This window comes from Pelophylax lessonae (assembly GCF_965119305.1).
Source record: "Pelophylax lessonae genome assembly, chromosome: 3".
Lineage (NCBI taxonomy): Eukaryota > Metazoa > Chordata > Amphibia > Anura > Ranidae > Pelophylax > Pelophylax lessonae.
This window is the reverse complement of record NC_138770.1, coordinates 135562949-135575809: the sequence shown is the minus strand read 5'-3', so window position 1 is coordinate 135575809 and position 12861 is coordinate 135562949. Positions and strand designations below refer to the sequence as shown.

At 46.2% G+C, this 12861-nt stretch overlaps 1 protein-coding gene across 1 annotated transcript in view; it reads right to left on the bottom strand.

Moving 5' to 3' along the window:
• Positions 1–12388, bottom strand: part of NBAS (NBAS subunit of NRZ tethering complex) — a 1303215-nt gene extending 1290827 nt beyond the window's left edge. The window contains exons 1-2 of the mRNA XM_082252487.1: positions 12262–12388; positions 1962–2016 (exon numbers count right to left, since the gene is read on the bottom strand). Of these exons, the coding sequence (XP_082108613.1) occupies positions 1962–2016; positions 12262–12363 (157 nt within the window). The 5' untranslated portion in view covers positions 12364–12388. The remainder of the gene's footprint in view (positions 1–1961; positions 2017–12261) is intronic.
• Positions 12389–12861: the final 473 nt, after the last annotated feature.

Sequence of the window (12861 nt, the reverse complement as noted above, 5' to 3'; positions counted from 1 at the left end):
GCTCATCCTCTAAATGTAAGGTGTCCTTTACAGACACAATCAACTCATCCATGGTCGCCGGTTCTTCAGGCGACCCCGGGGAGGAGGTATCAACCCCCTCCATCTTAGCCTCCCCCTCAGACCCCGGGGGGTCCAAGGATGAGCGGGACCCTGAAAAGGGCACGCTCGCAGCAGCCATATCCCCATCTGAATCAGAAGAGAGAGACAACCTGGGCCTCTTTCTCGCAGCCCGTTCAGACATCAGCATTTCCATATTTGCCCCCAAAGTCGGTACCACAACAGCCACATTGGGTCGCAGTGGAGCCACAGGAGAACTGGGGCCCCCCACTAAAGCTGGAGGAAACTTACTTTCCTGAGAATCCATTGCTCAAGTTATCAGAACAAACTACAGTGCAATACAATGTACTGTCCCCTTTAAGAACGATGCGGTGTGCGCAGCGCACCGCTACTGCTACAGTGATAAAAGACCCCCAAAGGAGAAAAGAAACTGAGCCAGAAGCGATAGCACAGAGGGAAATTGAGAGTGATAACCTGCAGAGCTCGCAGAGCGTTGCTACCAATGTCCTGCTGCTGATGGAAAGGAAGTGCTGCTGGAATAGGCTGGACTATATGCCAGACCCTGGGAAAATGGCTGCGGACATGCGGCCGGACCAATCGTTCCACCGCCCACAAAATGGCGGTGGATGGCGCCAAAATAACATGCAGGATCGCCCCAGAGGAGCTACACATGTTTGCCCATAGTTAAGATGGCGGACCGCGCGAAAATGCACCGCTGCGGTCGCCGCATAACCAGAAACGTCTGCACCCCCAACAATGCACCTAAGTGACACAGGGACAGGGACCCCCGGGCAACATACATTATCTGCACAAGCGATTCCCACAGGGATCGCACAGGGAGTCACACAGGCACAGACATGGGGAACACACAGCAACACAGACTGCCACCCCAGACAGAGGCCCCACACAGAAGTACTTACCTGTACCAGATGGCGTGGGGAGCCTCTATGCACGGAAAACCTCTGTCCTCATCTGACAGGGAGTGCGGTGAGCCAGGGACATGACGCTGCAGCACCGCAGATGTGTCCTGTGAGGTAGCCACCTCACGGCTGCATCCCTGTAGCGAACAGGGATGGGTCGTTCGTAATGCCAGGGCGAACCATAGCTGAACGCTCGATGACGGGCTGGGGGTCCATCTGACCCTTTTGCTCTGGAGAACCAGGGCGGTCAGTCCGAATCCCAGCACCGCATGATCCATCTTCATCCGAAGAGAAGACTAACACTAGAACTGACAAAATAAACAGCTAGTAAAGTAAGAGAAAAAAACTGACATTTTTCAAAGAAAATCAAATAAAAGATTAGGAAGGCTGTGACTGAAGCCCCAGCACAAGGTAAGCCTGACTATTCCTGACACTAGGCAGATTAAAACTGAGTTGGGAGTGGTGATGCAGGGGGGGTATTGACCAGATGGGACAGCCCCCATGGGTGTGTATATGCTAATGCCTTTTGTCTTTTGACTAAGTCTATATGCCTAGCTATTCCTGCGGATGGGAAGTCAATACCCAACAGTGATGACTTAGAGGTGGCGGCGACTGTCGGAGGACGCAAGAGAAAAGTGCATTTATAACACAGCCTATTGATGTGAATAATTTGCAGCGCTCTCAGCGGCCTTTGCCTGGCAGACTATTAGTAGAAGCAGAATGCGGAACCACAGCTGTAGAGCCCACTAAGACCGGGCAGAACACATATACATCATCATTATTGCAGCTGCTGGGCCACGGCTCCCATAATCCTTAGCCATCTGCTGCTCCGCTGACAGCGACAAAGAACGCAGCACTGCAGCAACTACAGGAGGTGCAGAATACCGGCGGAATGATTGTATTTCTGCACCAAGTACACAGTGGTAATGTACAGTACAGATTATCTCCGGCTCTGGGTCAGGATAATGGAAGATCTCTACCTACCTGTAATAGCCTTTGTGAGGACAAACGATGCTCCATGTTCACGATTCCCTCGAGGCTGAAAATAAAACAGGATAATTACATGAATGCCAAACTTATACTATGTGACAAATCTTACTGGCAGCATTGGAAACAGCTGAGCCAAGAATGAGCAGCAAATAATAGAATATTGAGCTTCTAACCAAATGTATATGGGAGGTTTACTTCCTAAAGTTCATACAAATGTTACACCATGGTGCTAATAGTTTAATCATCCCCACATTAAAAAAGCAATTTATTCCTCGCTGTGAAGTTACAGAATATAGCCAGCAGACACAGAACAGACACAGGCCCATGCACCAATGATGCACTCTAGGCAGATATAAAAGACACAAATTAATGCAGCTCTGTCATCATTAGTATAACATTAAAGTGTAAGCTCATATTTTCACAAAAAAGTGAAAAACTCAACACCCTACACTGGGGATCAGCAACCACTAGATGGCAGCCAGGTGACTGGTAGATCATGGTCCTGCCATTCCAGAGTGCAATGCACAGGGACTAATTGTAAAGTTGGAGCTGTTGTAGGGTGCAAGAGCCGCATGCTTCGATACCTCCTCTGTAGTGCTGGTTCCTGTCCCATGTGGAGTGATAACAACTACACCCCACCTCTTATCCGAGCCAGCGGTCTAAAGAGTGGTGCCAGCAGCAGGAAAGAAGAGATCTTCAGGTCAGTGTGAAGCAATACACTGGACATAATAGTAAAGGGCTGCTTTCACACTGATGTGCCAGGGGTTTACCAACACCGCGGGGGTAGTGCATCGCACCTGCAGCTTTTCTGCGGGTTTGCTGCACCTAGCCATAGACTTCTATTATATCCTGAGGGTTTGGTGCACTTTCTGAATGCAGGAGTTGTGGTGTGCTTTCAGAAAGCGCACCACACCTGCAGGATATAATAGAAGTCTAACCCAAGAAAAGTTACAGATGCACTGCACTGCACCCACGGTTCAGGTAAACAGCAGCATATCAGTGAGAAAGCAGCCTTATGGGGAGCTCAGAACAGTAAGGGTTCATTTACATTTGCAGTTTGGGGGTGGTAAAACCCCATAGTTAAGACATGTTTTTATCACCCCAGTCCTAAACGCAACCCCTTTAGCTGCAGTGGCCAGGGGTGTACACATGTCACAGCCATAGCAGGAGTTATATGCCTTGTCATGGTTGGTGGGTGTAGCACCTGCCAAGCATGACCCATTCATGACCCAAAAAAACTTACCTATAGGTACTGTAAGACCCGGTTCACACTAGCGCGACTTGTCAGGCGACTTGGTCGCCTGACAAGTCGCGGTGGGTCGCCTGCCATAGATTAGCACAGGACCCGTTCTAATAGGAGCAACACAAGTCGCTCCGACTTAGAAAAAGGGTCCTGTAATACTTTGGGGCGACCTGCATTGACTTCAATGATATGAAGTCCGTGCAAGTTGCCCCGAGGTCGCGGTGCGAGCTGCGCACCACGACTTCACAGGTCGCCCTAGCAAGTAGCGTCGCCCCTGTGTGAACGGGGTCTAAATGTCTCCTATACATGCACCGTTTAGGAGATATTTACTTGTGCAGCAGCCAATGAAGTCACCAGCGCATGCGCTCTGAATGAATTCCTTCAGAGCTCTGTGCCATAAACCGTGACATCATCGCGGGAGGCTCGGCCATTCAAAGGACCGGAGCCCACAAACCCAGAGGGAAGACCGGGTGAAAATGGAAGCCCTGTCAGCGGTGACAGCGTGCCCATGGAAGGCTTCGTTTTAGCCACTTCTGGACCAGAAGGATTTGCCCCTTTAATGACCAGGCCATTTTTTGCAATATGGCACTGCGTTACTTTAACTGACAATTGCGCGGTCATGCGACGCTGTACCCAAATAAAATTGATGTCTTTTTTACCCACCAATAGAGCTTTCTTTTGATGGTATTTGATTACCTCTGCGATTTTTATTTTTTGCACTACAAACAAAAAAAGAGCGACAATTCTGAAAAAAAAATATATATATATATTTTTTTTTTACTTTCTGCTATATAACATTTCCAATTAAAAAAAAATTAAAAATCAAATGTTGTCATCATTTCAGGCCAACATATATTCTGCTACAGATTTTTGTTAAAAAAAATCCCAATAAGTGTATATTTTTTTTTTTTAATAGTAATGGTGGCGATACATGATTTTTAGCGGGACTGCGACATTTTCATTTTTTACAAAAAATGATGACAAAAAACTACAACTCCAAAAAACCTGCCATGCCTCTTACTAAATACCGCGGACTGTTTACTTTCCAAAAAGGGGTCATTTGGGGGATATTTGTACTGTCCTGGCATTTTAGGGCCTCATGAAATGCGATCCGTCAGTAGGTGCCGGTTCACACTGGTGCGATGCGAGAACCCTGCAAATCCACTGAGGGTTCCCGCATCACACCCGACTCGCAAGTAGTTCACACTGCCATATGCGAACTGCTGGGAGTGTCTATACAAAGTTAATGACACCCCTAGATTAGCTTGCATATCGCAGTGTGAACTGTCAATTCGGACAGGAATCGGTGTGAACACCCATGCGATCCGATTCTGGTGCAGACCCAAAAAAGGGTCCTGCACGACTTTGGTCCGAATGCGATGCAAATTCAGCCATACCATCTATATGGCTGAGTTTGCACTGCACAGACATTGCATGTGATTTGCAGAGTGAATTACATGCGATGTCTGACATCGCTATAGTGTGAACCGACACTACACAGGATTGATCAATTTTAAGATATAAACCATAGTTTGTGGACTCAATAATACACACTGATTTGGGTTATTTTCACCAAATAAATGTAGAATAACAACTTTTGGGCCAAATTAATTAAAAAAAGGTTTGCTAAAATTTTATAAAAGAAAATTGTGTTTCTTGGGGGGGGGGGGGAATTTGTTACATTTTTTCGTTTAAATAGCAAAAAATAAAAAACCCCAGTGGTGATTAAATACCACCAACAGAATGCAATAGTTGTGTGAACAAAATGATAAAAATCTATTTTGGGTGCAGTGTTGCATGACTGCGCAATTGTCATTCAAAGTGCAACAGCCCAGAAAGCTGAAAATCGGCCTGGGCAGGAAGGGGGTAAAAGTGCCGGTATTGGGATGGTTAAACTCCTTCAGCTGATAGACCAACCTTGTGGTTCCTGGGGTACCCAATCTACCTTTTAGGCTGGGTTCACAGTTCCTGCAAATGCAGCTCACAGCAGGGTTCCGGACCCTGTTCTCTGTTTCAGGGAGGAATTTTGGCCTGAATTCAGCCCTGAAACAGAGCCAAAGATGCACAAGACCCCTGCAATCTGCTCTGCAGCCGCCATGGAGATGTTGAACCGGCTCCATTGAGAGCTGGTCACAATCTTCTGTAATGAAAATGGGATTGGAGAATCTCGAATCCTATTCGTATTAGTGTAAACCCGGCCTTACAGGGAACCTGTGCTGAAAGGAAAAAGGTGAGTGGTAATTTTCCCACCCCACTTCTGATAAGGATAGCTGGATGAAATATATCCCACACCACTGACCCAAAACAAGTATGCAAATCAGGGGTTGTGACTTTACTGGCTGCACACAGGTGCCATGGCAGTGACTCAAAAATGACTTAAGTCAGAGTATTAGGTATGACTGACGGGCATATTTACCTTTTTAGGAGGAGGCTGGCAGTGACAGCATTCATAATTCTCTAGGCACAAGTCTCTTTAAGGGCCCATTAACCTTTCTGCAGTGCACTGATGCACAATATATTGCCAACAGCATTCACACGTGTGCTGCGTTATCATTGCCCACTGAAAATCATGAGCTGCCAAGGCACAAAAAAATAATTGTGATGCATAGGTCTCTGTTCTTCTCTATGTAATGCAGGCAGATCATGGCTGGTAGGAGGAGCTAGCAAGGTTAGCTTCCTGAAAACATCACACCACTCTGCCTCACTACTCCTTTGGGCATTCCTAGGTAGGGGGGGGGGGCTACATTTGCCTGCAGATCTACTCTAGATAATGCCCACATGTAATGATGAGCTTCCAAATTTGAAAGAACTAAAATTCAATAAATTAAAGGGGCAGGCCAGAGGCAGTAAGGCTGGGGAGAAAAGGAGTAGATGATGCTGGACGTTCCCTAGGAAGAAGACGAGGCAGGCTCTGACTTGTTGCAGCTTCTAATACACAGTGTGAGAAGCTCACAGTGTGCAGATAAATCAGAGTAAGCAATCTCCATACAGAAGAGGAGCTGTGCAAGACTGAAGGTAAGGCCAGAGTTCTGCTTTCGGTTGGGTTCACACATGACTGCAGTTTGCAATCCAGAGTCCGTAGCGGTTCTGTTCACTGGTGCGATTCAGTCAAACATTTTTACTTGATATCCCTCCTAAACCAGACCCAAAATCGCACAGGACACTTTTCAGAAACAGACCGCAGCCGCCTCAGACATGTTTGAACCGGCTCCATTAAAAGCCAGTCAGATTCATGTTATGCCAATCAGATGCGGTAAAAACGCATCCAATTGGCATATATTTGAACTGAGCCATAAACTAAACCCGTCAGAGAAATCTGGAGGTTGCCTTTGCCGATCTTCTTTCGGGAATGCTGCTCATTGGTCTGTCATTCCTGATCCAGTCTAAATTAATATTTGGAATGCATTTCAGAAAACATCCATATGTGTGTGTAAGTAAATATCTGTGCCATCTGTTACATGCGTATAGAAACGCACAGCGCACTCTGTAATTCACTTCTATGGGTAAATAAACAATACAGACTGTGGCTCCCGGGCACCACAATCATATTTTACAGCCGTGTGCAGGAGCCTCTATTGTCTGTGTCCCCATCGAGGAGGCCTCCCCTCGCTTCCAGTTCCAGTGAAGTGATCAGGACGAGAAGCGATGGGAAATCTTTTTAGCGGGGACAGAGAAAGCAACTAAAACACAATCCCTGGAATTCAGAAAGCACATTAAAAAATGTGTTGTGCATCCACGTGTCAAATGATGCCTGCAACAAATTCATGGTCAGGAAGATGTATGTGAATTTATTGCATGGAGGCATGATAAGGGGTGAACCCATCCCCGATCCTTAGCATGTCCTTTCTAGGATGCTGTCAGCTGCATAGTAACATTGGTTGCTAAGACGCAAGCAGCTGTGTAGCCAACAGCATCCTAGTAACCAATGACACACCCCCAACCCCAGATTCCTGTTTATGACCAAACGTTGGCATTGTCATATTTGGGTGAGGACATCAGCCCCTTTGTTGACATTCAATAGTGAGCCTGAGAATCAGAATGGGGCAAGGGGGTGTGTCATCGGTTACCAGCAGCCTAGCAACCACAAACCCAGAGCAGTGAGCCTTCACATCCACATTTGTGATGTGAGCAAAATTCTGCAATATTCTGCAATGCACAGAAACACACTGCCCTTCTGCAAACACGTGGCAGTGCCATTCATTTTTAATGGCACTTCCACGCTCCAGTTCTCTCTAATTCAGAGAGGGGTGTGTCATTGGTTGCTAAGACGCTTCTGTCCTAGGGGTGTGTCATTGGTTGCTAGGATGCTTCTATGTCCTAGGGGTGTGTCATTGTTTGATAGGACGCTTCTATGTCCTAGGGCAGGGGTCCTCAACTCCGGTCCTCAGGGCCCACTAACAGGCCAGATTTTTAAGTATTACCTTGGGGAGATGCAGACTAGAGTACTGCAATCACTGAGCAGCAAATTATATCACCTGGGATGTATTTCAGTTATCTTGTAAACCTGGCCTGTTAGTGGGCCCTGAGGACCAGGGTTGAGGACCACTGTCCTAGGGAAGTGCCATTGGTTGCTAGGATGCTCCTATGTCCTAGGGGTGTGTCATTGGTTGCTAGGATGTTACCTCTATGGGCAAAAACACACTACAGACTGTGGTTCCCGGGCACCACAACTACAACCATATTTTATATCTGTGAGCAAGAGCCTCTATTGTCTGAGTCCCCATTGAGGAGGCTTCCCCTCACTTCCGCTTCCGGTGAAGTGATAGGCGTCCTAGCAACCAATGACACACCCCCAACCCCAGATTCCTGTCTATGACCAAACATGGGCTTTGTGATATTTGGGCGAGGATATCAGCCCCTTTGTTTACATTTAGTGGTGAGCCTGGGAATCTCCTGGTCAGCAGTTGAATGGGACCAAGGGTACGTCATTAGTTACCAGTAGGGATGAGCTCAGGTGTTCCGATCCCAGTCCCAACCCACCTGAGCAACCCCGCCAGGAAGCCGTCCCAGCACACCGCCAATCATAGGCAGTGAAGCTGTGGGCCAGGAAAGCGGTCACTGCCTATGATTGGCGGTGTGCTGGGATGGCTTCCTGGCGGGATTGCTCAGGTGGGTTGGGACTGGGATCGGAACACACCTGAGCCAATTCCTACTTACCAGTAGAGATGCACCAAACTTTCGGTGGCCGAAACATAATGGGCAAAAATGTTTTTTTCAGCATTTTGTCAATAGTGAAAAAGATGCCAATAATAATAATAAAACACAATTTTACTGTACTTCTGGTGTGTTTTTCATAGGTCATGTGACTCAAAAATAAGGGTTCATTATTGATGCATTTCAAAAGGGGAGGTGCGTTTTTGGTGCGTTTTTTTAACTGACCAATAATGCAGCAAGCAAGATTTTTAACACAACAGAAGCTTAACGGATCCGTGTGAAGAAATACTGTATATAGGGATGCATTTTTCATGAGCTTTTGTTGCGCCAAAGGTGCTGATAATGGCCGACAATAAATTCATATTCATTTAAATTCACGATATTAAAAAGTTGAATACAATTATATATAGAAATATGAATAATTTTTCACCACTTGCCGACCGCCCACCACATATATACTGCGGCAGGCTGGCTCGGCTGTGAGAATCACCATACCTTTACGGCGGTTCGTGGGGGCGGTCCTGGAGGCGAGCGCCTGCCCCCACCAGGCTGCGGGGATGCTGATCCACGGGAGCGGTGGCACTGATAGCCGCTGGGCACCCGTGATCGCTCCCTGCTGAGAGAGAAGAATGATCAGCTGTTGTAAACACAGCCAACCGTTCTTCCTGGAATGATAACAGAGCACCTGTGATCATTCTATATAGGATTACAGGTCTCTGTGTTCATTTCACAAGTCCCTCCCCCATACAGTTAGAAAGCACCCACCAGGCTCACACTTAACCCTTTGATCACCCCTGGGTTAACCCCTTCCCTGCCAGTGTCATAATTACAGGAACAATGGATATTTTTAGCACTGATTACTTTAGTAATATCACTGGTCCCCCTCAAAAATGTCAGTTAGGGGTCTGATCTGTCCGCCGCAATGTTGCAGTCCTGCTAAAAATCGCAGATCGCCGCCATTACTAGTAATAAATAAAAATGACAAATATTTCCCCTAGTTTGTAGACGCGATAACCTTTGCGCAAACCAATCAAAATACGCATACTGTGATTTTTTTTACCAAAAATATGTAGCAGAATACATTAGGCCTAAAAGGATGATTTTTAAATTTTTTATTTTGGGAATGTTATATAGCAGAATGTGAAAAATTGTTTTTTTTTTTTTTTCAGTACTGTTGCTTTTTTATTGCGCAAAAAAATAAAAATTGCAGAGGTGATCAAATACCACCAAATGAAAGCTCTATTTGTGGGAAAAAAAGGCCATCAATTTTTTGGGGGACAGCATCGCACCACCGGGCAATTGTCCGTTAAAGTAAAGCAGTACCAAATCGCAAAAAATGGCCTGGTCATTACGGGGGCAAATCCTTCCGGTCCAGAAGTGGTTAAAAACTGTCATTTTTGGTACCAAAATTTTTATTTGGTACCCCTCTACTTACCAGCAGAGAAGGGCTCAGGTGTGTTCAGGATCCTAATCCCAACCCACGTTCCCAATCCCGCCAGGAAGCTGACACTGCACACCGCTAATCACAGGCAGTGAGACATTTCCCATATCTGTGCAGCTGTTATTATTACTATTATACAGGATTTATATAGCGCCAACAGTTTGCGCAGTGCTTTACCATATTTAAAGCGGTTGACCGGAAAGTGTCTCACTGCCTGTGATTAGCGGTGTGCAGTGACGGCTTCCCGGTGGGATCAGGCGGGCAGGTAGGTTGGGACGATGATCCTGAACATGCCTGAGCCCATCTTTAGTTACCAGTACCCTAGCAAACACAAACTGAAGTCAAGCCATCAGACAGTTCCAAATTAGTGGTCATGCTATCAGACAAGTTTTTTTGTGTTGGAAATTGTAGACGGAAACATTGACACAATACACAGCAGATTGTAACCTACGAAATAATTATTATTACACAAATGTGTCATACACACCCCCCTCTACCATATCTTACAATATGGTGGGATTTTACTGTGGAAATTTAAAGATACAGACACCCAAATATCAATCCATTGACTACAAACTGACATTTTCGCAATACTTCAAAATGGGTCAGAAAGGAAATCTCCCATTGGACCAATACATTTACAATGCAGATGTGTCATACACCCCTCCCTCTACCATATCTTACAATACAGTTGGATTTTAAAGATACAGAGCCCCAAATATCAGCCCTTAGTGCCGGTTCACACTAGGTCACTCCGACTTAGGGGGCGACCTGTGAAGTCGCGTGCAGCGCAACTTCAGCACGACTTGCACGGACTTCATATATTGAATGTCTATGCAAGTGGCCTCCAGGTCGCCCCGAAGTAGTACAGGAATCTTTTTCTAAGTCGGAGCGACTTGTGTCGCTCCTATTAGAACGGGTCCTGTACTACACAATGGACCGCGACGGTGTACAACTTGTCAGGCTGACCAAGTCGCCTGACAAGTCGTATTAGTGTGAACCGGCACTAAGGCTACAAACTGACATTTTCACAATACTTCAAAAAAATGGGTCAGACATAAAATCTCCCATTGGACCAATACGTTTACAATGCAGATATGTCATACACATCCCCCTCTGCCCTCTACGATAACTTACAATATGGTGGGATTTTACTGTGGAGATTGTGTCTGTTTTTTTAAATCTCCACAGTAAAATCCCACCATATTGTAAGATATGGTAGAGGGGGGTGTGTATGACACATTTGTGTAATAATAATTATTTCGTAGGTTACAATCTGCTGTGTATTGCGTCAAATAATCTTTCCGTCTACAATTTCCAACACTAAAAAAAACTTGTCGGATAGCATGACCACTAATTTGGAACTGTCTGATGGCTTGGCTTCAGTCAAACAACCCCAGAGCAGTGAGCTGTCACATCCATGAGGCTTTGTTCATAATTGTCATGTGCGCAAAATTCTGCGCTTCCCCGCAACGCACAGAAACACGCTGCCCTTTTGCCAACATGCGTCAGTGTCATTTATTTTTAATGGCATCCCACACTCCTGTGAACATGCATGTGTTTTGGTGTGGTGCGATTTCTCAGAAGGGTCAGGGACTTCCTTTGAGTGTTTTTCCCACATAGGGCAGCCCATTGAAGTGAATAGGCTGCACCACCTGTGATAAACAGAACCGCACATGCGTTCTGATGGTGTAAACTGAGCCCGACTCCTTCCCGCTAGGAGTACTGGTGCCTCTCTGTATACCAACTCACAACTGCTCCGCATTACCACCACTTTCTCCACCTGCCAACCAGCAATCGTTCTTTCTTAATCTTGCACACAAGTCTGATGCTCATGGAAACGGTCACAAACGTCCATGAATTGGGGCCTATTCACACCGGGGTGGGGTGTTTAGAAAATGCAATATGTTTTCTTGAAAATGCATGCTGCTTTTTTATCCCGCTTTTAGTGCGTTGCGTTAAAAAATTAACAATGCGTCGTATATTTTATATGCATTTTGCATGCAGTTTCCTCCCTCATTTACCAGGAAAATATGGGGGCACCATCACACACACACACACCACCAGTTATAACCCCCCCCCCCCCCACACACACACACACACACACACACACACACACAATCCCACATTAAAAGAAAACAAGTTTTGGTTGGAGTTGTGCTTTAAACTTTATAGACTCAGTGCCCCAGGACAAGCATTCAGCCCAGAAAGTCTGCCTTCACTAGGAGAATGCTTGTTGGGGGGCCAGTGCCAGAGAAACTGCCAGAGCCAGACAAGCAGCATTTCCCTGCCCGGTATATTTGATTCGTATGAATGCAGTGGAGATTGGACAGATGTGCCCAGTAATGTGTAATGCTACGTGTCCTGTGCCATTCACCTGTACAGGGCATGGGCAGATCTGTCCTCATAAACCCCCCCAATAATGCATCTGCACCCCACCCCTTACTGCCCCTAACCTGCACATCGGGCTCCGGGGGCCACTCGGTGTTTATCAGAAGATCGTATAAGATATTTTCCTCGTTATTCCCGCTGTCTGCCTGGTCACTAGGCGCCGCCATCTTTACTCCTGGCAATGTGCGCTGACATGTACGGCGGCTGGCTGGTGACAAACTTCCTGCCTCCTCCCCGCTCCGCCACACGGCTGACAAGCCTCAGGCATGCAAATAATAAAGTCTATGACGTGGCCTGACTCAAGTGTCTGTCTACAAATACAAATGTTAAAGGAGTTTGATTTTATTATTAGTTCTGATATCTCCAGTATAAAAAAAAAAATTAACTGTTTAGCTTCATCCCCTCACAATGAGTCGTACAGACCTAACATGCAGCAATTCTCTGCAGCCTGCCATTGTTTCCATTCTAATGGGCTTTTTTCAATGCTGGAGCTCACTTACACAGAGGCAGGCTCTACCAGCCCTCTAAAAAGCGACCCACTGTGGTGCAATTTTTTAGAGGTGTTTTAGAGCAAATGTAGGCCTCATTCACATAGGCGTAGTACAGCATACACCCGTGCCATGGCTGTGTTTGCCCACACAGGGATGTATGGGTGTTCTGTGCAT